The 27,036-nt window shown below is 31.2% G+C and overlaps 1 protein-coding gene across 6 annotated transcripts in view; it reads right to left on the reverse strand.

Annotated features, from left to right (window-relative positions):
- Dgkb (diacylglycerol kinase beta) overlaps positions 1 to 27,036 on the reverse strand; it is a 580,628-nt gene that overhangs the window by 422,130 nt on the left and 131,462 nt on the right. For 2 of the 6 annotated variants that reach the window (XM_026408351.2, XM_026408335.2), the window contains one exon: positions 6,004 to 6,036. The exons of 2 other annotated variants lie outside the window; for them this stretch is intronic. In XM_026408351.2, coding sequence (XP_026264136.1) covers positions 6,004 to 6,036 — 33 coding nt within the window. Of the gene's footprint in view, positions 1 to 6,003; positions 6,040 to 27,036 lie in introns of all 6 variants that reach the window. 2 more of the 6 variants (XM_026408343.2, XM_026408327.2) reach the window with 1 other exon arrangement.

Consider the following 27,036-nt stretch of genomic DNA (forward strand, 5'->3'; position numbering starts at 1 on the left):
TTTAAATTTCTGTAACTTAGAAAGATGTTTTTAAATAGCTTCAAATGTAAGCTCTTTTTAAAACCTATTAGTGATAGATAGATTAGAAATCTCTTTTGACGAAAATAAATGCTAATCAGTGTAGTCTAGTCATCTTGCAATTGCATGGTGCAAAAACACTGAATATATTTTGTGTATGGTTGAAAATGGATGGTATAATAGAATTCCTGATATTCAAGTTCTTTGGAAAATGATGTGCTTTCATATAAGCATAATTTCTGGCAAAAATATTGATTTTTTAAAAAGAAAGTTCCTTCTTTCTAAACTTGCAAATTAAAATTTTATCCATATTGTAAACAGTATAATGCATAAGAAGAGGAAACGTGACTTGAATCCCATCTTTATTACTTAGAGATGTGATACAGACAACTTACTCTTAACAAAATGGATAGTGTTTTCTATTTCGCAGAGTTTAAAGTTTAATAGAAAATCTATAAAGTCTTTACCATTGTGTTTATATTATAGTATGTGCTCAATAAATTAAATTAGGAATGGTTCCTCATGGCAGGCCTTATCTGTATTGCCACCATGCAAAATTGTTTCATATTTTCAAATACATATATATGAAAAAATTACATTGGTTACATTAGGAATATGTTTGAATAAGATCAATGCTTATATTTGAAAATGTATAGTGCTGGGAGTTAAAAATACAAAGTTGGTGAAAACAGAAATAGTTTATTTCAGGGTCCTTTGATGTATGTATATATAACATAGAATGAATATTTTGTAAAAATGTACAATGTGAAAGATATACTTGAATGCAACTATTTTGTTACATAATGCATTTAAAAATTTATTTAGGACTTAATTCTTAAATTGCTTCAATGAGAAGAATCAAATAAAATTCAAGTTCATTAGTCACACTAGAACTGGGCATTTATACCAGATCATGTATATATGTTACATGTAAAACTTAAGATATGTATGTATATATCTATAAAGAGCTAACAAATCATCTATCAACCTTATTTTATTCTAGTCCATGCAAAGAACTGGGAACTGCCTATGTGGTAAGAACTTCTAGCTAGCAGAGAGAGCAGTTTTTATCTGGTTTCTTGTCCTTGAAGGAGTCAAACTCTGAGCATGCTGAGAAGAAGAAGACTAAATGTTTTAGAGCACACTAGTGTAAAAAAATAATAATAAAATCCTAAAATGAGTTTTAAATTGATGAGGTTTTATTTTTGAATTCTAATCTGAGATATTTATTTATAGCAAATCAATTTTTAAAATCCTCATCATATAAATATTTATGTATTTTATTATAAAATCTAGCTAATACTAAATGGTAAACATTCATTTAAACATACACATACATCAAGAAAAGCAATTGATTTCTTTGGGAGAAAAATGCTAGTAGGTAAAATTATAGAATTAATCAAGGTTGAAATATTAAAAACAGAAGAGACTTGTGGTCATTTAATTTTCCCCAGGATTCTCTTATTTTTATTTTTGACTCTTATAGAGGTCTTTCTGGGATATTCACTGTATTTTATTTAAGCAACCTAGTGAACAGGAGGGTAGTTGGATACATTTTCCTATTTCCATTGAGAAAATCTTATTTTTGTATGAGGTACAGAAAAGGAAAGCAATTGCATCCTTCAAAAAATATGCTGTCCTCAAGGATTTCACTAGCTTGTACAGGGGGTTAATTAACCCTGACTGGCAAAGCTCCACTGTGATATTTAAGAAGAGTTATTTCCCAATTGTTACAGTTATTAAAAAGTTTCAGTAAGAACTCAGAAACCTTATTTTGTATCATCAATCAGGATAAAATTACGCTGTGAGTAATAGGGGGCAATGTTCACCATTTAACCTTCAGTTTCTTTTTTTTGAGATTTTGGGTTCAAAACCACAAAATAAATTACAATGTTATAATTAAGGCAAATTTCCTTCTGCCAGATAAATTATCCTAGACATAAAGATTTGGAAAATTGTCGTGTTAATCAATAGAAATTATTCAAACACTGAAAAGAACTACTGAACAAAAAAGCTTGAAAGAATATAGAACATATAATACAAAATATAAAATACATTTATTGATGTTTGAACATTTTCAAATATCAACCATTTGTGTTTGCTCTGCAGACATTTTAAATACAAAATTCAGGGTTTTTGTGATCGTTGGACACTACAAGTAGCACAACAGATCTTGAGTGGGGAATATATTGTATTAGAATTTCAAAAGAATAATCAACATAATAAACAGACAAGAAAAGCCAAAAAAACCATTCACAGAAAACAGAAAGATGAAATAAGTGAAATAAAAAGACCTCACTTTAAATATGTGTTCTTAAAAAAAAATCTTTTTCTATATCATGCTGATTCTCAGAGGTAGAGTATTTGTACATTGGTGAAAACTGCTTTCTCAAAAGGGTTGTTTACCACAATACTTAAGCCTGCTGCTATCGATCACTGGAAAACTAGAAGCAGCAAGTGATGATTACTTTGAGCACGAGATTTTCTCCTTTTTGTCCAAACTCAGCATGAGAGACAGACAGCAGAAAAGCACCTGGACCGGGATAAAGCTATGAAGTGCTTTGCTGCCAACAGCTTCCATCCCTCAGATCCTGGAACTTACTCTCTCTGCTACTGTACAACTTGTGGTAAGAAGACAAATATGGCCAATCCTGTCAATGGAGCTAGGGCATAAGAATCTCCCAGAAACCTCAGAATCTTAACCCCAGGTATCAAGTAGATATTCGTAGTATTTAAGGTGTCTCTCACCATATTCATCAGAGCTCTCAAAAGAACTCTGAGAAAACAACTTGTATCTGCAAAGCTACAACTTTATTAGTGTATATTATTTGGGGTTTTGAATATTTTACTAGCTTAGAGAAAGAAATCCATTCTAAAAAGTGGCAAAGGTTCTAAATCTACTAGGAATCCTTGGATGTTGCCTCAAAACTGATTGCTGACTAGAGAAGTTGCATTAATACTTAAAAAAATATTTTATAAAGTTTTCAATATAAATATAGTAAGTGATAGGTTTAAAGATTCTCATTTTAAGAAAATTAAATAAGTTCATTATTGAAACAGAAATAGCTTTGGGTAAAGACAAATGTCTGAGCATCTGAGCATTGTCTCATTATTTTGTAAACTTGGGCAACTTATTTACCATTATTAGGTCACCATTTATTCCACCTTTAAACTGGAATGTTTCATGTAAAGATAAATGGAAATAAAGGTTGACTTAAAATATGTACTCAGTAAATGGCAATATTTTTTGAAGTACAAATACATATCATTTTATTATTAAGATCATCACAAGTATGTTACTCAGGTCATAGTAGTAAATGGTGGGTGTTGTAGAGAAGAAATTTACTGTATTGTAATTTATTTGCCACTGCATCACTATAACTGGAAATCGTCATTGTAATGATATTGGCCATGTCCTTGGGTTAGATATGAAACAAAAAAAGTTGAAAATATGAAACCTACTGTTAAAGTACCTGGAAGAGCTACTTGTTTCCTGAGCTAGAAGGGACATTTTGATCAACACATCCTGCTTTTCAAACATCACACATCATGTGCATATTTTCTCAGAAGATAATTTCATACTGAGCATAACCACCTACAAAATTTCTGTTAAAAAATTCCTGAGTGGATTTCTTCAATGAATTTTAAGAATGAGAGAGTCCATGTCAAAATAATTTAATTTTGGCTATGCACTAGCATATGGAAGCACAATTATGAAATAAGATTGTGTGCGTGTGTACAAAATGTACATATGAAAGCAGACAGAGGAACCAGTCTCAACTTTGTCCAAGTGACTTTGTAAAGCATACTGACAGCTGGCTATAGTAACCTAAAGCTTTCTAAGAGCAACGAGACAGCTCTTCATATGCTTATCATATTCTTTGTCTTTATTAGTTAAGCTAAATGTTAAACCTTGTGATTCCTGTGTTATTGTTTGATCTGTTTTTGTCATTTTCAAGTGAAATATGTCCTCTTGTATTATAACTGTGTAATTTAATTACTACAGTTTTTAATTTTGAGTACAAAATGAAAGATTTGTTGCCATGAAAAATTACATGCAGGTTTTAGAAAGGCGTGATAATATAAGCTACTTATGTGTTGGAGCTGGTGGTGTGTAAGAGGAGTGGTTAAGTTTAGATGCAAAAACAATGTGTTGGAAATTAATCATAAAAATGGAGAAAACTTTATATTTAGATTGCTTCACAGATGTTCTTTAATTTTTGTTACACTTTAAAACAACTGAACCTGAGTATCATGGATAATAAGACTATGACAGAGGCAGGAAAGCCTATATGCAACTTCCCATTAGAAAAACTGTCCTCATAGAAAGCCCTTCATCCTGTGTCAAAGGTGGAGTTATGATGATACATTTGCTTTTTTAGTTCAGTTGTTAACATATGTGTATATCTTTGTATATGTCCTTCCTATTCACTCTAACCATATTTTCAGTTAACCTAAGTGCAATTTTTCCTGCTGGTAGAACATAAGGTTCCCTGTCTGAGTGTATATATGTGTATTCACACACGCCCTCATGCATATATCCACACCTGGGTTTAAGGAAATTTTTGGAACAACATAGCTTAAAAATGTATATAATGATTTTTGAGGGATAGTGGAAAATTTAAATCAATGTAAACCAATATATCTTGCCAGAAAGAATATAAATAGTATAGGAAGAATTCTGAAAAACTTTTTATCAGGAAAAAGATATTTTAAAAAATTGAAAAAAGCATATTGTAAAACTAGAGAATTTGACTTGCTTATTCAGTGTATATGATCCATTTTATATGGGACTATGGGAGACCTTTGGAGATTAACAAAACTAAAATGAGAAATCTAATTTTCAAATGTAGTACCTATATTCACTTGATGAATTTATAATAGCCGTAAAATAAAGTCAGTATCTTGAAGAGGTAATATTAATTCTCTCACAAATAATTAATGAAATGATATACTCTTCTAATATCTTGTCACTTGAATGGGGAAGTTAACATCTCTATTTAATAATAATTATGATAATAATGCCATCAACTCATTTGAAGGATACAAAAATAAGTTTAATATTTCCTTTAGATTAGAAACATTATACTTCAAGCATATCTCTAAGCATATTTTCAAGTTTGTATCTGATTTGAAACAATAGTTTATTTTAATTCATTGAGGTAGTTGACACTGATTAGAAAATTATATTTGGTGGGGAGGGGAGAACAGTTATACTTTTGTGCAATTATGTTATTCTCTAATTAAATTCATATTCTTATGTAGTATTCATATATTATAAATAATTCTTTCTGAAGCAGGCAGATTCAATTTTCAGGCAAACAATACCATATGAACATTTTATATAAAGATAATAACAATTGAACAGGAGATTGTCACAGAACATTGTGAGGATTTTGCCTCATCAATGCAAAGACACAGCTAATACTGTAAGCAAATGTGGTGATGCTGATGCTTACATTTATTTTCAAAAGATAAAATTTACTTGTGACTATATTTTTCTCCAATGACTTTCTATGCAATATAATGTGCTATATGATTAATACAGATGTACTCTCTTTAAAATAATAAGCACTTCAAAGTGAGGAAGGATTTCTCAATATAGTATCATGGAAAGCTTCACTTTTATGATTTTAAAGGATTGAATAACATTGGATTTGTTGTCATATGATTATATTTTATGATAAAAAATAAAAATGACACTATTTTATGCTCTGGTTAGCTTTACTAAGTAAACTTTATGTTTTCTCTATTTTTTTCATATAATATCTTATATCCCCAATTCTTTCCACAAATGCAGACTGGAATCCTATCCCATTACTGAAAACATACATAACCTCATTTCCAAATATTGGAATAAAAAGAAGATCAAATATCAAAATTGATGTCAGTAGGTCACTGAGCCAACCCCCCATTTTTTTATAACAATATAATATGCACAATGAACTATAATTGCAAGTGTGAAACCTTGTTTAGCTTACGCACCTCAGGAACTGAAACTCCTGAAGTGGGCAGAGTCTGCTGAAAAAGAGAAGTTCATATTAAATCTGAAAAAAAGTCAAACTGAATACAAAATATCAATGAAGATTCTTATAACACTATAGGTCTATAAATAAATGTACAATTTAAAAATTTATTCCCTTGGCATCATTTTCTATTTCCTTAAATAACTGATATCTTTTCATTGAATTAGGAATGTTCTAAGACAGAGTGGGCTTGGTTGTGAAATTATTTATCCAAAATACACCTGAATCTACTCAAAGCACACTGATAAATATCCTTGATCAACCTCATAGACCTCTCTACAATATTAATACATTATTGTATTTTGGGAATGAAACTCATCTTCAAGTTCCATTATCCTTTGTAAAGAAAATTATAAATTTCCCCTTTACTGACCCCACTTTATTTCATTTTCCAATCTAATTTTCATTACTTTCTAAAATTACTGTCTTTTGACTCTATTTTGTGATACTCTGAAAATAAAAAAAAATCATTAAAATCAATAAAAAATAAAAAGATTTAAATTAATAAATTTTAACTTGAGAGTAATTTATAAAGACGAGGTTAAATACATGAACACTGACCTTCATGACAGTGTATCTATCTTCAATTATCTACCACCATCATTCTGCTTGTGTGTATGTGAAAGAGTGTACATATGCATGTGTGTGTTGACAGAAAAAGTTGTTGAAATTCCAAAAACCTGAATTCTGAAAAACATAGAATGTAAACAACAAAATTTGCAAGAACAGATGACTAATCATGCACATAATACTAGATAAAAGCTTCCCATGGAGAAGGAGAATAGGACAACTGGATGGGAAACTGGGAGCTCTTAGATATTGTATGCCCCTGGAAAAGAGAGGGCTGTTGGTATTTTCCATTTGCCTCCACAGACTCAAGCTCACATAGCCAAACAGAATATAGATAGATGGATTTTAGACCATCGGGATGGATATGAAAAATCTGAGAGCAGAGATACTATTCTGCTATCTTACTCAGTAGAACTCCAGGAAAGCAGCAGAAACCAAAAGAATAAACAAACAAACAAACAAATAAATAAATACCTACATCAGAGATAGGTAAAACCTCATACACTCTCACAGTGGCACAACATAACAATGGACCTGAAAATTTTAATGCACCTAAAAGTGGCACACAAATAGAAGAGATGTAAGGAAACTCTAGAAAAAATTAAGTTCTCCAGGACTACAGATAGATTTACAAGATATTCCCATAATATGTATAAAAATATGATAGATGCAGTTTTGTTAAAAAAGAATTCATAAAATCTAGGAATATGTGCCCTGGTCAAATTGAAATGAGAATCCTTTAAAAGTAATTTCTGTCATTTTGAATGTGAATTGACAATAGGGTTTATCAAGTTGCCATTGAATTCTTCAAAATTTTAGTAATATTCTTGACTTTAAAGTCTAAATCACCCATGTAACAGCTGGGACAATAGATAGTGGGCAAATGTTTTGGCTTATTTCCATTAGAGCCAGTTCAAAGTCATTTGTCAGACTTACTGTCTTTGTTTCTTGGCTCCTTTTTAAAGCTTAAGTTTTGAAAAAAAAATATTATAAGACAATGATGTTGTGCTTCCATTTTTTTTATGGGACTCTGTTTGCTGCCACACATCAATCCAGATTAAATGTTTCATCCTATGGAGCATTTTTCTGTAGATAAGGAAACTTGAAAGCAAATAAAATAAGACACCCCCCTAAACAGTCTCCAGAGCTGGAGTTGCAGATGCCTTCTGCCCTGCAAGAATGTATGCTCCCTACACATACATCTGTAGAGAGTGAGTCATTGGAAATCAAGTGAAAAAATTAAGGTCATCCAAATGTTTGGGAACAACAAATGCAATGCAAGGTCCTGCTTGAATAGATCCCGCTTGACTCCCAAATCTACCAATAACAACAACAACAACAACAACAACAACAAAAATGAGTAGGTAACAGCTATAAAAATCATTTTTTTGATAATTGTGGACATTTTTAAATATGGGCAGCATAATGATTTATCTTATAGAATTATTGATAATTTTCTTAGTTGTGAAGATAATAATATCATTGGGTAAAAAAATTGCTTTTAGTCTTGGAAGATGCTTGCCAAAATATTAGGGATATATTATCATACAACATGCAATTTACTTTTAAAACTTTCAACCTAATAAAATATGCATTATGTATGGCAATATAAGTAAGTATCTAGGCTTTGGAGAAAGAGGACTAGAGAGATGCACAGAAGGAAAAAGCAATATTTCAGATAGGGTCCAAGAAGACAATGCAAATGGATCTGATGTTAAAAATGCAAAGATTACCATGTTGTGCAATAAATGTTTCATTTAAGGTATTTATAAATGCGAGATATTGTGGGATGAAATTGAACCCTCACTACCATTTTGCTGCCACTATATAAAAAACCAGTAATTTGTGGATACCCATGCTTGGAAGATTCCCTTTCTCAAAACAGTATGGGTTAGCTACTGTTATATACTGAGAGCAAGTGAGGTGGTCAGAGAGGTGGCAAGATGAAGAAGGTGAGAAATTTTTCATTACATCTCTGAGAATGAGATAGCTGTTGACTAAGGAAAAGAAAGAGAATCCAGTGAGGTTGAAAGTTATCAATGTACATGAAAAGAAGCCACCAGTTCTGAGAATTCGGCCAACATGCAGAATCCTGAGATCAACTCTAGAAATTCAATGAAGAAGGGTAATAAAAACATATATATGAACTCAAAAACACCTTGTTTAAAGAAGTATGTATTAAATTAGCATGCCCATAAGTAGCTTATTCTTGAGATACAATCAGAAAACAATAATACCTAGGATAAAAAAGTAAGTGGAAACTTGTTCGAAAATGAATTCAGATGTTATATTACTTGATTTTTACTCTTCTGTACATATTCTTAAATATCAAGAATAAGCAGAGTAAATGTTTTAGGTGTTTTTTTTTGAAAATTATCATGAGCATATAATTCTAAATGTAATATATTTTTAATCAGAATTAATACAGGAACAGTATATTTTTATTTAATCAAATGAGAGGTGTGACTACAGAGGAATGTGATTGATTTTATTTAATCAGTATCTTTTAATATTAAATAGAATACACAGTACAGATAATTAGTTTAAAAGATGCATTTGCCTTCAGGGCACTTATTAAGTTCAATCTAATATCAAAGAATTTTTTAAAATCCTATTATTCTTAAGTATTAGGATATTTCTTGTCTTCATATTTTGTAATGTGTAATCATTTTAAATTGACAATTTAATCCAAATTGTCATAGGACAAAGAAAAATCTTTGGTGGAGATTATTGGGAGGTTTGACTTAGTTAACATATAATAGTAGCACAGTGTTCACATTAAAAGGGCCATTAGTTATTTCAAGACTAAAGTAAAATTAACAAAATTAGGCCTTCTACTTACATAAGAAGTGTTCATATTTTTAAAAAATTGCTGTCATATCCTTGGTCTCATTTAATCCTTTTAACCAAGATATTCCATTCTTGCAGATTGAGAAACAACAGATCCGAAAGATTAAATGTCAGGCACCCAAAAAATAAAGTTAGTGAAAGAATGTTGCTGTATTTTTACAACAACAGAAATAGAAAAGGAATGTTTTCTAAAAGTTACTCTTTTAGCCAAGTCTCATGTTTTAAGTGTTTGGGAAAGAAAATTATTTTAAAACATTGATAAAGATTGCAAAACATGGTTTTACAAAGAACTGGTTTGAAAGTTAGTATGGATTAATTTAACACAATAACTGTTAATGCCAAATAGAACTATTTTAAATAGGAGCTTGTTTTCCTTTATATGCAATAGGGTATCTCTGGCATCAACAATAAGTGAGAGATAAAGAGAAAAAACAGGCCAGAGAAAAGAAAAATTGTATTCATCAAATGGCACACAATGCCAGCTGAAGAGGTAAGTTTTTTTTTTTCCTTCACATGATAATAAAAAATATATATACAGGGCATTTTAGGGTATGGAAACTAAATACATTTTTGTTTCCATGAATTTTATTTCCATTTTTTAGTTATGTAATTTGATTATGCTTAAAGTTTTTGTGGGTCCTTAAGTATGTTTACTCATGCAAATGAACACAATTTAAATTTTTTAAAGAAAATGAGATGGAAATAATTTTATACTACTTTTGCCTTTATAGGCATTTTTAATTAAATGTTATTTTATTGTATTACAAACACCAATCAGAATAATATTAAATTACGTTTGCATTTCTACTGACTCCTTGACATATCTAATTAAAATATAAAAGAAGACATTTCAGAAGTTGCATTTGTTATAATCTTATCCAGGGTGTCTTACCTAACCACTTCTCACCTGAGTCAATATTTTCAGCTTACATTTATTTAATGATAAAAAATTTCTCACCTTGATTATTTTACTATCTTTAAATAATGATCACTCACAAAAATATTCTATTATCACTCTAGTAAATATGATTGTTAATGCATCTTGCAGAGTTCTGTCTAGAGGCCTTCTAAAAAAAGAAACTGTGTTCATGTTATTTATTGTTTCCTTTGCTGAGAAGAAGCTTTTTAGTTTGAATCCATCCCATTTATTAATTCTTTATTTTATTTCTTACACTTTAGGAGTATAGATATGGAGGTCAGGACCTAATCTGACATGATAAAGATAGTGGGAAAACATCTCTACTACACACACATCAGATAGAGGACTTATCTCCAGGATATATAAAGAACTCAAAAAACCTAACATCAAAAAAATAAATAACCCAATCAACAAATGGGCTAAGGAACTGAACAGACACATCTCAGAAGAAGATATATAATTGATCAACAAATACATGGAAAAATATTCAACTTTTCTAGTAATTAGAGAAATGCAAATCAAAACTACTCCAAGACTTCATCTTACTCCAGTCAGAATGGCAATTATCAAGAATACAAGCAACAATAAGTGTTGCCAAGGATGTGGAGAAAAAGGAACACTTTTACATTTCTGGTGGCACTTCAAATTAGTGCAACCACTATGGAAAGCAGTATGGAAAAAACTTGGAATGGAACCACCATTTGACCTAGATATCCCACTCCTTTTTCTACAACCAAAGGACAGCATACTATAGTGACTCAGCTCTGTCAATGTTCATAGCAGCTCAATTCACAACAGCTAAACTGTGGAACCAACCTAGATGCCCTAGATGAATGGATAAAGAAACTGTGGTACATATACACAATGGAATATTAGCATTAAAAGAGAATAAAATTATAGCATTTTTAGGAAAATGGATGGAGTTGAAGAATATCATGCTACACAAAGTAAAATAATCCCAAAAAACTAAAGGCTGAATGTTCTAATTAGTGACTGTTGATCCATAATGTGGTGGGGGGCACATGAGGGGAAATGGAGGGACTTTGATTGGGCAAAGGGGAAGAAGAAAAGGGGAAGAAGCATGGGGGCAGGAAATATGATAGAATGAGATGAACATCATTACCTTAGGTACATGTATGACAGCTCATATGGTGTGACTGTATATCATGTACAACCATAGAAATGAAAAGTTGTGCTCCATTTGTGTACAATGAATTGCAATGCATTTTGCTGTCATGTATAACTAATTTGAACAAATAATAAAAAAGGAGACTGTGAGACTCCTTCTACTCCTACTTTTAGTATGTACGTGTGTGTGTGTGTGTGTGTTTATAAAGGAACTACAACCAAATCTATAGGTAGGGATAGTGTACCCTTTAGTGGCACCAATGTTTTCAATGAAAATAGAATGTGGCAGTGTGCACTGGCACATGCCTATAATCTCAGTGGCTTGGGAGACTGAGGCAAGAGCATCGTGATTCAAAGCCAGCCTCAGCAACAGCAAGCCACTAAGTAACTCAGTGAGACATTGTCTCTTTAAAAAAAGATAGGTCTGGGGATGTGCCTCAGTAGATGAATGCTGCCGAGCTTGATCCCCTGTACCACCACCTCTGACCACACACACAAACAAAAGAATATAGAATGTGTCCTTCTGGAAATACACAAGCCATTTCAAACATAGATTTCCAAATATGAATGCACTTCGAAATAATAAATAAAATCCTTTCTAATATTATTGTCTTGCCTGTTTGATTCTCACATGAAAGAAGTCATTAGAAATAAGTAATAAACTCAAATTAGTTAAGTCTCATAAACTCATTAGCAGTTGATATGGTTAAAGAACCTTTCTTCAATTCATTTAAAAATTTTGTTCCACACTAAGAATATTTGTGAATTTACACACTTATAAAAGAATCTCACAAAAACTGCTAAACCTATGAGCCCCACTCTCTCTTATATTCTATTCTTTCCAGTTTCTTCTCCTTTATTCCATTGTTTTGCTGCAAATGTTGGAAATTACAGCATACATATGAACAACAGATTTAAAACATGGGTATTAATTAATCTAGTGTTAATTCTTTAAGTGTAAATTGTGTCATTTTAGGTAAATTTCTTAATCTTATTAAATTTCACTTTCCTCATATCCACTGAATACAATTATACCTAACCAGAGGGTGGAGATATATATATCTCACCACACACACACACACACATATATATATATACCCACATATATATATGTATACATATATACACACACATTACTTTTATTCATTCTATAAATATACACACATATATATGTACATATATAAATATATATAAACATATATTGAACTTCTCTAAAAATAGATAACTGATTTATTAACATTAGAAGTGAAATGATTCACTTAGTTTTCACTGCCTGATTAAGAACTCAGCAAGAAAATTATGCTTTCTTCATCTGGAACCATTTCTAAAATTTTTTTTTAGTTACAGATGGATATAATATCTTTATTTTGTTTACTTATTTTGATGTGGTGCTAAGATTCAAACCCAGTGCTGAGGATCAAACCCAGTGTCTCACATGTGGGAGGCAAGCACTCTGCCACTGAGGCACAACCCCAGCCCCATCTGGAACGATTTTTTTGTTGAAAATATGTAGAAGCAATAGAAATGAATATTTTTCATGAGAACACCTATGTGGAGACTATTAGAGAAAAAGAATGAGAAATTAATGGAGGGGAGAGGAGAGTTCAAGACAAAGAAAGAGAGGAAAGGGAAGAAATGAGAGAGATGGACCTCAGAAGAGAGGGAGAAGAAATTCTCACTGCTGTTTTTTTCAATACTAGATAATTTTCTATCCAAAGTTTGAGCAATAAAATAATGAAATTGAGAAGGATAAAAATGAATGGGAGCTTATAATTAAAGTTATCATTTCTAAAATTCATTCCATTATTGACTATGTTTTGATTATTCTGTAGATCTTTTGCTTTATACATAATTGATACTGATTTATTAGGTATAACTAATATGTGTAAACTATGTATTACCTCTGTTTGTATGTGTTTAAGATAGGCTTTGAGTGTAGAGAACAATCACCCATCAAGTAATCTAACATAATACATTAATTCCTGTATGTTTTATTTCATAAAATTAATCTATAATACTTCCTGTTGTCTCCATTTTTCCTCTCTAAAAAACATAAGTGAGTTCTAGAAACATATTATTGTACAGTTGTTTTACCACTGCCTTCCAGAGTAGAAAACAATCACTGTAGCTAATGAAAAAATATTGATAATATTATTTAGAGTTAAAGCTTAGATTTCCTTTTCATCATCTGTGGAAAAAGAACTTGAATTAAAAACAAAGAGTGTATAATTGAAATTATTTTCATCCTTTGTCCCTCTAATTATTCACTGATCTCATGCCAAAGCATCTTCTAACCAGGTTAAAGTCCAGTTCTGTACGTTAGGTTAAAATTCAATTGAGTTAAAATTTTACACTGACTGCCAGTCAACCTTATCATGAACTTTCATTATGTGCATGTAATTAATTGGGTCTAACGAACAATATCAGTACTAAGTTATAGACTCTTTTCCCCTGACCATATAATTAGAATATAATTACCCACAGGATATCAGAATGATGCAGAACCTTTCCTCTAAATGCGCCCTCATTAGGAAACAAGTCTCAATGTGCATTTATTCAATCAGTGTGAATTAATTAAAATGTTACTGAAATAAAAGAGGGTAGCAATAAAGAGTATCTGACATCTATTTAGAGACTATCACTTGAGATCTGTATGCACAGTTTATGTTTAAACCTATTTAGCTCAAATAGGAACTTTGCCATGTATTGTGATATACATTCAGCGTACTAGGACAACCGATTAAATGAATCAGTGTGTTTTTTGAAAATAGTATAGTACAAGATGGCTACAAAATTTTACAGAATTGGCTTTAACTCAAGAGACACAATTATTGTCTGTTAATTCCATAAAATATGTTATCATAAGATAAAATTATTTTTGTCCACCAAATATATTCTAACTCAAAATATTTAGGCAATTATTTATTAATCCCATATCCTTATATTATAAAGATGACATATTTGTACTAACATGCCTTAGAAGATTATGATTGCAATATCCCAGATATATAAATATACTACCTTTGTCTTTTAATAAAATACTCAATTACTTAAGCTAACTCAAGATATTTAAATAGCAGATTTTCTTTAAACAGAACATTTGTGTGTACCTAAGAATATCTTATTTTTAAAAAGATGCATAATATATCATACCACACAGTCAGGTTATATAACCCATGGTAAAAAATAGTAAATGCGTAAAAAAGAAGAGGGACATATGATACATATCCCAAAAGAAGCTGCTGATTCACACATTCTACATATAAGTTATTAATCTTCGCTTCTCTAGAACCTGGCATGCAGCCATACTCAGTAAAAGTTTATTAAATAAATAAATATCTTTGAAAAGGAATATTCAGCATTAGTCCAGGACAATTTCATAAACAGTAACAAAAAATTCAAAGGGCTGTATGTAATAAAGAAACATATATATTTTTAAGCTTTCAACATCATCACATCTTTCACAGAACTTTTTAGATTTAGAAATAGGTTTTTTAAAAACAGTTATGATGGTCAGAATTTGGCATTCATTCTCAAAAGATACATGCATTGCTTTATCATGGAAATTGTGGATGAGCACTAAGATAAACAAAGCCCCTACCAATTACTATTTTTCACATGCTTTTTGAGAACAAATGATAAGAAGTTTTTAAATTATTGATTTTTTATCTAACAAACTTCAACTCCATAGGATTTTGTAAATTTCATATTCATACACTTATATATGTGTATACATACAGATGTAAAAATACAAATATAAAAATCTGTTTTTAAATGTTCTGAATGCATGGTTTATTTATATTCTTGAATGATGTTCAATTTAGCTGTTAGACATGTCTTACTGGACACAAAAAAAACTGAGGAAAATAATGTTCCCACGCTGCTTTAAGCAAGTAGATAGACTGTCTCATACAGATTTGCTTTATTTTTCATAAAACAGTTTTCTATGGATTTCAGTAATAAAGACATGAAGTGATAATAGCTTGTTGAAAATGTCACATTTGAGTAACATTCACCAAAAGCCACATTAACTACAGGTAATTCCTACTATAACCCAAAAGATTTCTAAACAATTCAAGTGTACTTTCAGGGCCCAATTTGTAATAAACATCAGTTTTTACTTCTGAATTACCCTGAGTAGATATTTATGGCATTTTACATGAAAGAGCATATTGCTTAAGCCATATTTTAAACATTGGATTTTTAAATATAATTATATATTCAGAGAAAAAAAATCTTGATTCATTTTTAATTCTGAAAATGTTCCCTTTAAATTTTGTACCTGCAAAGTCACATTATTTTATAAAACTGTCTTTTGGATGTTTTATATAACTACAAGAACATAACAATCAAAAGTTTTGCCAAATTTATGAATGAAAGGCTTCAAGTGATATTTCAGAAACTAAATATGATACTATTTTGACATCTACTGATATTATTTTATCATATACTTTAAATTATTAGCTTTTAACAATAAAATTCAATTATGAAATTTCAGTGATTAAAAAATAAAAATCTTTTTTTCATTTTAATTTTTATTTGACATTTATGTCACTGATACATTTTTTTCTTTGCTCAGAAAAGGAACTGATAACTGCTAAGTGTAAAAAAATTTTCTCTCAGAAAATATTATTGAGCATCTAGTTTCTGTCAGAATGGATTGAGGTACTAGAGCTAGATAAAGAGATCAACCCTTTTGATACAGGTGGCAAGGAATACTATTCAGTAAGCAGAAAGAATAGCATCAACATGAAACATGTCAAGTTCTGTTGCTGCTATGTTGATTATGTGTCCTCTGTGGGTCATCCAAGAAGAAAAACAAAGCAGAGCACATGTATCCAATGGGTGTGAGAACAAGCTTCACAACACTCAAAACTGGGAGATGCAACCTTGGATCTGGATGACGCAATTTAGAAAGACCACAACAAGATAAGAATACAAAATGAAACCCTAGCATATATTTAAGAATGAAGGGAATACTAGGAATTTAATAGGTTGACAAAGTGTGACTTCAGGGGAAAAATAAATCAGAATTTGTTCCAAACAAAAGAGAATAGTGTCTACAATATCAAATAAAAGGAGTTTAGTTTTGCTTGAAAAAAAATCTAGAAGAAATACAGTGGATGAGTGCTATAGAACATAAGAGAAGAACATTTTAGAGGATTCAAAAGAGATCACTCTTGGAAAGGATCTCAAGTATATCCTGTTGGTAGTCCAAAGCAGATCCTTTGCTACCTTGCCAAGGCACCTACCCCTAGCTACTAAGTGTCAACTACTGAGAGCTCTTAGCTATCCCTGTTTTGCAAATAATTATCCCTTGCTTGTAGGAGCAAGTCCTCCCAGCAATGCCTGCAATCTTGGAAAATTCCTAGTCTGTGAGTAACCAGTAATGATTAGACAAGTACAGTCCCTTTGCCTTAAGTTAAGAATAACCAATCTTGTGGTATGATTTTTTTATCAGTTCATTAAAATTATACATAATTGTGAGATACATTATGCCATATTCACACTTGCATATAACATAATTTGAAAGTCCTAAGGTAAAGTCCTAAGGTGAAGTTCAAGGCCAAACTTTGTGACCACTTCCTTGCTCCCAGTTTGTCTTCTTGCTTTTTGTGCTTTGGAAGAACATTTCTTTCCTAAATCACTCACAGCTAACATACTGTCATGATCTGATCCTTGGACACCCAGCTTAAAACATGTAATTGGATTTGGTAAGGCTGGCAAGAGCAATTTTAGATGTATTTTTTGTAGTAAAAAATTAGACTAATGTGGGTTAAAGAGGAAAGAAGAGATGAATTTGGTGTAATGAGTCTGTCTGCACACCAACCTATACTTAAGGTGATGTGAATAGGCAGATTCTTGTGCAAATTCAGAAAGTCTTACATACAAGGAAAAACAGCTCTTCTATTGCTATGGATTCTACAACCTATGGAGAGGAAGACCACAGTTGGACTACTGGACTAAATCAGGAAGCTCTTAAGAACTTAATTTATATAGCTATGTTGGATTACAGTTTGTCTGAGGTTTTTTTTCTATTGTAAATTAGGGAATTAGCATATTTTTCAAGGTCCTGACAAGTTCCATTAATGCAGAAAACTAAGAAGTGTCAGGAGACAAGGTAGGGAATACTAGAATGAATAAATGTGGAAGAACATAAATAGTGAATGATTCAAGGATATTGAGGGAATGGTAACTAAATGTAATAATAGGAAAATATTTTTAGTTAAGATGAAATAAGATTTATGTAACAGGCTGAGCACAATGGTGCGTGTCTGCCATCTCATTGGCTCCAGAGGATGAGACAGGAAGATTGCAAGTTCAAAGCCAGCCTCAGCAAAAGCAAGACACTAAGCAACTCAGTGAGATCATCTCTAAATAAAATACAAAATAGGGCTGGGGATGTGGCTTGATGGTTGAGTGCCCCGGAGTTAAATTCCTAGTATTCCTCACCCTCCCCCAAAAAGAGAGATGCAATAAAGAGAATATTTAGTATAGAAGTGTATTCTTTCCTTGGTCAAATAAGACCAAAAATGTCACAAAGCTCTTGAGAGTATTAGCAACAGAATGTCAGAGGATGGATTTTATCCTCTAGACAGCACAGCAAGGAGTGGTCATAGAGGACTCAGCACAAGTATTATTTTTCCATATAAAGGGGACACTGGTTGAAGTAAGGAACAAACACAGAAGTGAGAGAGACATCACTGTATTATACAAAAAACTGATGTGTGGACCAACAGTTGAATAGAAATTAATTCCTCCTCAGGTTTCAAGTGAAAATTAAAAAGAGACAAACTATATTTAATACTAAAACAGAACAAAGCGTATACATAAATACTTTATGATCATCCATTTAAGCAGGAATCATTAAAACCACAGATTACCTTAGCAAGGTGAAATTTAAATGTCTAGTGGTGAAGGGAGTCTGGTTGTTATTACATTCAATATTTAAAAATTAGGAGATGGGAATGAAGTAAAGCATTTCCTTCTATTCCATTACTATAAAATCTGGATATTTGCCCTGCCCAAATCCCAATATTCCATCAAAGGGAAAAAGCAGAAACACTAACATAGAAGTTCACATGTTTGGAAGCTTTTATTCCATAGTTTGTGACATTTTAAAAATATTTTTAAAATATTTAAAATATTTTTAAAATTTGGAACTCATAAGTAATCAACAAATGGAAATTAAAACAAGATTTACTTTTATTCTGTCCATTTGGGAAAATGTTTGTGACAATTTAGTCTCACCATTGTTTAAATGTGATTAGTCAATTTTACACATACCTGCCAACACTGGATATTGTCATTTAAAAAATATTTTAAATTATTTTCTATAATCTACAGAGACATTTTATGTTTATCTTTGCCTTGATTTGTTTAATCTTTAGCATTTTAAAAATTATTTTTGGCAGGGCATGGTGGTACATGCCTGTAATCCCAACAACTCAGGAGGATGAGGCAGGAGGACATCAAATTTAAGGCCAGTCTCAGCAACTTATGGAGGCTCTAAGCAACTTAGTGAGACTCTATCTCAAAGTAAAAAATAAAAAGGGTGGAAGGTATCTCAGTGATTTAGATGCCCTTGGGTTCAAACCCTGGTATCAAAAAAAGAAAAAAAAAACTATTTTTCATTGCTTAAATCTATCCACATTTTATCTTTCATTTAATAGGAAATAAAATAAAAAGGTCTTGCCTGAGCAAAAATTATTTAATCCATGTTTGATTTATTTTGGAAGAAATGTAACATAGGACTTATTTTACTTTAGTTTCCACGTGATTCTACAGTAACCTCAAGAATATTGCTATGACAGTATATATGATAGTTATGTTTATCACATACTCTATTACTATATGTAGTTCAATACATCTTTGGTTTTCTACCAGTTCTTAATATCTTCTAGAGATACTACTACCTTATTTTAAATCACTATAACTAACAAACATGTTTTTAAGTTTTTTTACTTATATTAGGTCTTCTTATTCTTCTTTTTCTATTGTATAATATGTTTGTGCATATTTGTCCTTCCAGACAAACTTTAAAATTATTTTTTAAAGCACAAAACATTGCATAGAAATTTCATCAAGGAGGAAATAAGTTAATTTGAATACATGCAGGTTCTTTTTTGTTCAGTTTGATTTTCTTCATTATTCTTAGACTTCAGAAAATACTTAAATTTTGTTTTATTTATTTTGCTTAAGTTTAGCCTGCTCCCTTTCTACCCAGTTCCTATCCTCTTTTTCATTGCAGGAGATTTTCTTAATCCTCTCTCCTCAATTACTGATGTAGTATTCAACAATGATTTTATACTATTCTGATACGAATATATTGAATATATTTTACTTCTACTAAGGCATTATCTTTATATCTCTACAACCTTTCTTAACTCTTTATCCATCTCTTTCAAATCAGTTTATTTTTTGAGTAGATGTTTCCTTTAGTATTTGAATATCTAAAACAATTGTAAGCAAAATTTTCTTTTGTTTGAAGCAAAAATTTGTCTTGTATGATATCCATCTAAATTTGACTTACTTGTTTTTTATTTGCAGAATTATTACTATTTCACTTTAGTAACAGATAGATTTTTATACTAAAATGCACTTTGGCCATAGGCCATAAGTCTGAATTGACCATTATTATAAAAAGCCAAAGGAAACAGAATCCACTAACCTGGTTATTGCAATGTAGTTGTGATGCAGTCTAACACTAATACAATATCACATAGAAACAACCTCAGGTTTCAGTGACAACAAAACAATAAACAGTGTTTCCTTCAACTAAATACCCTCAAACCTTTATTATCATTATTATTATTATTATTATTATTATTATTATTATTATTTTTACTTTGTGCTAATACTAATACAAAATTCAGGGGCAGTTTTGGGGAGATTTGTGATATGAATTTCTAACATATAACTTGATTTTGGCATGAATTTTCTACAATTTTTTTTAGTGCATATTGTATTTTTAAGTGAGCAGCCTTGAATATTGTTGTCCATAGTTCACAGACCACCTTAAGTCATTGGCTTTTCTAGAAATCCCGACAAACCTAACTTGCACAAGTTTATTACTTTAAAAAATTTTATAACTTGCCTTTGTACATATTTATGTTAGGCAGAAATCATTATAGAAACTTGAAAGAATATTTTTATAGCCCTATTAAAAAATAAACCTCCTAAAAATGGACCTTATTCATATTCATATAGATAGAAACAATTATAATTGGCCATAATAGACGAACTTTTACTTTGAGAATAGACCTTGTTTATAAATGTGCATATTCTATATAAAATAGTATATGTCAGCATAAAAATGGGTTCCAGAGAACCAAATAAATCCAATCCAACTAAGACACTGTAACAGATACATGGTTCACTCAGAAGCATGGATGATGTAATGGTCATCTAGTGATGTTTGGCATTTCTCCTTCTCCTATGCTACAAACTTCAAAGTACACGTACATAAAGGTACATAAAGAATATGACTAAGCAAAAGTGAATGTATACATATCTCACAAACATTACAGAACCCTAGGGTTTAATGTGTTCCTTACTGGAATTTGAATATCAAAGTTTATTTCTATAGCTCTTAAAAATTAAATAAATAAAAAGAAGTCATAGCTAATGAATAATACCCTGAAATTGAGTCTGGGTTGGATTTTCAAAATATGAAAAAAATGAGATTCCTTTTTTCCTATCATTACTATGATGACAATTATGAATTGATCTATAATGAATATTAATTAAATGAATATTAAGTAATGACACTGATGAAACATTTATTGAGAACTGACAATGTGCTTTATTCCACTTTTTTGACAAAAGAAAATTGCACAGGTGCAAACCTTGGGTAGATTACATAAAGAATTTCAAGAAAATAGATGAGTTCAGTAACTGTGGTGAAAGGTTAAAGAGGCAAATAGAAAAGAAGGGTGAAGCAGACAAAAATGATATAAAATAAAAACTGAAGCTCAGTGCATTAAGACACATCCCTAGTCAAGTATTCACACCTCCTCACCAGACAGACATTTCTGGAAGTTCTATAACTAGCCTAGGGAACAAACTTACAGAGAATTCAAAATCTAAATTTCAGAATCATATGGAATTCAGATGTCTCCCTCCCTCTTTAATTGGCTGATGTTTAGCATTGGAGTTGTCATTATTAACTCTCACTGGCTAGCAGTAAGTGACAGCAAAAACAAAGATCCAGTAAACCTTGGGGTCTGAAGAACAGACACACCAGACTTCACTCCCTAACAGACCTTCCGACATTCGGAGGAGGAATGACTTCATTTTAACACATGCTCTAAGGAAAGACTTCACATGCTCTATGCTATTTAAGATTTAATCACCATATTTACAATGTATAATTTAGAATTCTTAAAATTGTAGAAGAGCAAGTAAGATTAGAAGAGGAGAAGATGCTGTGACATATGGTTCCCTTAGGGTGTTACACGTAGAGATACGTCGATTGCTGCTTCAGGGATACAACTTGGTTACATGCAGAAGAAAGAGGTTGAATTGGAACCATTTGAATATAATATAAAAATATTTTTATAATTTATATTGTTTGGAGTCTGTGAGGTAATTAGCTTTGTTACTTATCTTGTTGGCATTTGTATAAACTCAACTCTTAAAAATTAATAACTTAACTTAAAAGTTAAGTTAGTAGTCCAGAAAGAACACACAACATTTAGTCCAAAAGGGGCAAATGTTTAATATATTCATTGTTTTACATCAACTTAATGCCTATTGATACATAATACTCATTTGTACATTCTGATGATACAATTAAATTTTTAAAAGAACTAAAATATTCACCCAATTAATTTCAAATTTTTATTTGTTTATGCTGAATAAATTTTCTGTTTTAGAAAACATTCCAATCTTTATATCATTGATTTACAAATGAACTTATAGTACATAAAAAGTAAAAAAAATATTAATTCTGACTCATGTTTAGAAGAAAATGGCACAGTATGGGAAAAATGATTAGTCTCAGTTTTAATATTTAAAATGTTCACTAATGTGTTATTTGTAATAAAACAAGGAATAGGAAGATGTTAGTACAATACTGTTTTAACTAAATTAGGGATATACTCATTTAAAGAGATAGATTATGAAGTTATTAATAGTGATGTTCCATAGTAAATGGAAGTACATATAAATTTAATAATATAAGTTCAAAATAGGATATAAAATAGGATGCTACAGTGACATATCAAGTTTAATTACAAAAGAAGGAGATTAAACGTCAATTTTATTATATGACTTACACATTAATACTGGTTTTACATAACTGTCACAGGTTTTTAGTTTTTCCTTTTTTGATTCTGTATCTTTTTCAAATTTTTTTTATTTGTAAAAGGACACAATACCTTTATTTTATTTGTTTATTTTGATGTGGTGCCGGGGATCGAACACAGTGCCTCACTCATGCTAGGCAAACGCTCTACCACTAAGCCACAACCCTGGTCCTTTGTATCATTTTTTAAAAAATATTTTTAGTTGTCAATGGACCTTTATTTTATTTATTTAAATGCAGTGCTAAGAATCGAACCCAGTGCCTCACACATGCTAGGCAAGCACTCTATCATTGAGCCACAACCCCAACCCTCATTTGGTATCATTTTGAACTTTATACAGTGAGTGCATAGTTATTTTATAAATGCTGTTAATTTATAATAAAAGTTAGCATTCACTTTTTAAAACTCCAATACTTACAACAGATGATACTGACTGAGCATTAACTCCACATTGGGAATAGCTCTAAAGCAATTCTCATGAATTAATACATTTCACAATTGGAAAAGAGAGGGACAAAATATTAATAACTTGCCTCTTGTCATAAAACTAGTGAAAAAGCCAGAATTCAAATATAGGCAGTATACTGTTCAGTGATGTTCTAAGTAACTCTCCAATTGTAATGTATGAATAATCTGCATGCTACTTAACAAAGTTTAAGCTTTTAAATTGCATTGATTATATATTTGGGGTAGGTGCATAAAGTGTTATATGTGATATTGCAATATAGATTTTCCTGATGAGAAATGACAGTGATATATACATACACATACATATACATTCCAAATGCCTGTTTCTGTTAGGTCTCTTGCCCTTTTGAATTGGGTCACTTGCTTATGATTGATTTATATAAATTGCTTTTATAATTCAAATGTGAGTCATCTGTCAGCATTCCAAAACTATTTGAAGGAAATGACTTTCCCAGAGACCCAGAGTTCCTGTTAGAACTCCAGTACCTAGCTGTCTTTCCTTTCTGGCTGTCACTATTCCATGCTTCTGTCTTTCTTTCTCTTCTGTCTTCCTTAGTCTTCCATCTCTGTCTAAAACCTTTAAGTGAGGTCTCTGGATCAATTATCCCAAATAAACAAATTATCATTTTCTTCAGTTAAAAAAAATAAATCTTATAATTTGCCTATGATATTCCTGAAAAAGAATGCCTACACTCTCACCCATTATTGATTCCATGGTTTTAATGAAAATTTCTTGGCTTACCATCAAATTTCGTATTCTTGGATCTCCAAATCAGAATCCTCTATCACTTGAGGCTATTGAAATCTACTAGTTACCTGCTCTATCTTTATTAATTACTATTATATAGTGACAATTTCAACATTTTTCAGAGTGATTTTCCAAACCTAGCAAACACCCCATCACATCAGTGGAGGCACTCAGATCCATGGCTGCATATTGGATCCTATAATAATCTGGAACTAATCTATTGCCAGATCAAATAAAATTCCGATATTCTATTCTCTGCTAGTCATTTTCCTGGTTCCCTCATTTTCTTACTCTGCTGGTGTCCTATCACCATCTAATACGGATACTGGATACTCTCATCTCTCTTCCAGTTTGTGCTTAAAATTTATTTTACATCACACTGACAAAAAAAGTTGTCTTTCTACAACACAAAGCCAATAATATAACCTCATATTTACATTAAATGAATCCCAACTCTTTGACAAGACAGACCGCACTTTCCACTGTCTTAGATCTTACCTTGTCTCTCTAGCCTTTGACAAAAATGCTTAAAAAGTATTTTATAGTTCTATAATCACACCATGCATGCTGTCAGGACTTTTGTCAAAAGAAAGAAAGTAATGAATGAATGAGTAAAGTAGAGAAGAGTGAGAGAGTTTAAAATGTAAAGAATTGAGTGTTGTAGATCATGTTCACATGTGGGTATAAATTTAACTCTAAGCTTCCTAAGTATAGAAAATAAAATATGACAGTAATTATTCAGAGAGTTTCAAAAGACAACAAACCATAAAAACCAGAGTTGAGAATAATTTCTTCCAGGTAATAGAGGGCATTTCCAACATACCTTTTTGTTGTTTAATGCCCATCAGTTTGAATAGAGTGAAGCAATTTTGTAGGCAAAAAAACTTGGCTAATTTGTTTAAATATGAGTATTTAAACAGTTAATGGATATAACAGTCAAATATTTGTTGTTCTTTACAGAAGTAACCTTTAATTCTTACTTAGCAAAATAGAAAAAAATAATGTAAAATGTAGAGATTGAAGCTGATTTATCAGCACATACAAGACTCAAAAGGCTTGATAGAAGAGGTGTACTTGAAAAATTACAAGTAGTTCATTTATTCTTGATTTCTAGTGTGTGAGGTGGTTTGTGAAAGATCGGGTGGGTTGATCCAGCTAAAGAACCTTGTTTATCATGCTAGAGAGTTTGGAATTCAAATAATGAATCAGCAAAAATGTTATGTGTGAAAGAGTCATCATATTTGCATTTTAGGAAGTAGAACCAGGAAGCAAATTGGGGCTGTATAAAAAAAGAGGTAGTTCATCAAGGATACTACTGGGATAATCCTGGGGAAAATCAGGGTAGTATATGAGGCAGTTACATTTAGAATGAATTAAGAGATAAGATTAAGAACATTAGAATATGATAAATGATGATAATTTGATATTTAAGATAAAGAACAAAAGTTATCATTCAGTTTCTGGTTTGAGAAAACTGGGGTCTCCTAAGGAGAAAGGGTAGAAAAACAAATTTAGGAATGATAATAACACTTGGATTCTAATCCTGGATTGCCATTTACCAGCCATGTGACAATAGAGAACTCACTCATTCCCTTCTGAGTTTCTTCCTATGTAAAATGGAGACAATTACTATATTTACCTTATGGGGTCACTGTGAGGATTAAATGAATTCATATATCTCATTATCAATAATTGCAATCTCCCAATTCATATCTCATTTTCTCTATTAAAGGGGGACCATTATCCTTGACTCCTTATCTTTGACTCTATTGCCATTTACAATGTATTGTTCCTAACATCTGTTACTGCATCTCACTCCCCATGTCCTTATTCCCTTCATTCCCCAGCTTAAATTCAATAGTCAATCTTTATAATTGTTAGTGTACATGTTTTCAACTTCTTGGTTTTCTCCCTTCATGATGTTTTGAAAAACACACAGTTTCACTATGACAGCGCTATGAGAAATATAACAGAAAGTGAATATAGAAATATACTCATTCAAGCTTACTGATTTTATTCTAAATGAATGATTGTTAAATAGAGGTGGCTTATCTCTTCTCCTTGGAAATCATAATATATTTTTTGGATCCATTTAATTTCTACCTTCCTGGGCCACTGCTGGATAATGTCTTCCTATTCCTCAGACTTCTAATGTTCTTAAATTATCCCCATTCTCAGCCAATTATCCAACTTTCTATTTCTCTGAGTAAATAGACAAGTTATATCTTTTATTCTATTATTGCCTTCTTATCATAGCAGATAGACTGTTCTTTTTAAAACATAAGTCATGATTTTCCTTTATGGACAAAAACATTTAATGTCTTCTTAAAATCAGAGTAAAAGTCAAATATCTTACTATATATAGCCTCAACTATATTACCTAATATTAAAATCTTGTGATCTCTTTGATCTTCTCTTCTCCAATTTTCCCCCTACATACTCAGGTCCAGCCATGAATTTCATGTTGCCCTTCAGGTATGCCGGGCATCTCTTACCTCAGTGTATGTGTCCTGGCTGGCACCTGTTTGTGAAGCTCCATACTAAGAGCCATATGGTGACTCCTCCAAATGCCTTAACTCTTTACTCCAACTATATCTTTAGAGAACTCTTTCCTGACTGTCTCATAATTGCAACCCCAGAATTTCTTTTCTTTACCTGCTTTAGTTCTATTCTTTACTTTGAAAATTAATTGCTGTTTTTTATTGTATATATTCAAGGTATAAAATTTAAATACTGTTAAACTAAAAACATGATTGACCATTGTTTTGACTGACCTTCTGCACTGGGCCCTACAGATCAGACCAAATCAAAATGAAATTACTAATGCTAACTGCCACACAATAAAACTGCAACCATAAGGAAGTAAAGCGATCCTAAAACAGGCTCTTTTTCCTAAAAATAGGAGAATCTAGCTACCCAACTCAGTATAATAAGAAAGTTCCTTCTGTTTTAATATTTATTTTAAAAGTAACCTGATGTTGTTTTTCTATTGCTGTTCCC

Source organism: Urocitellus parryii, chromosome 3 (assembly GCF_045843805.1).
Source record: "Urocitellus parryii isolate mUroPar1 chromosome 3, mUroPar1.hap1, whole genome shotgun sequence".
Lineage (NCBI taxonomy): Eukaryota > Metazoa > Chordata > Mammalia > Rodentia > Sciuridae > Urocitellus > Urocitellus parryii.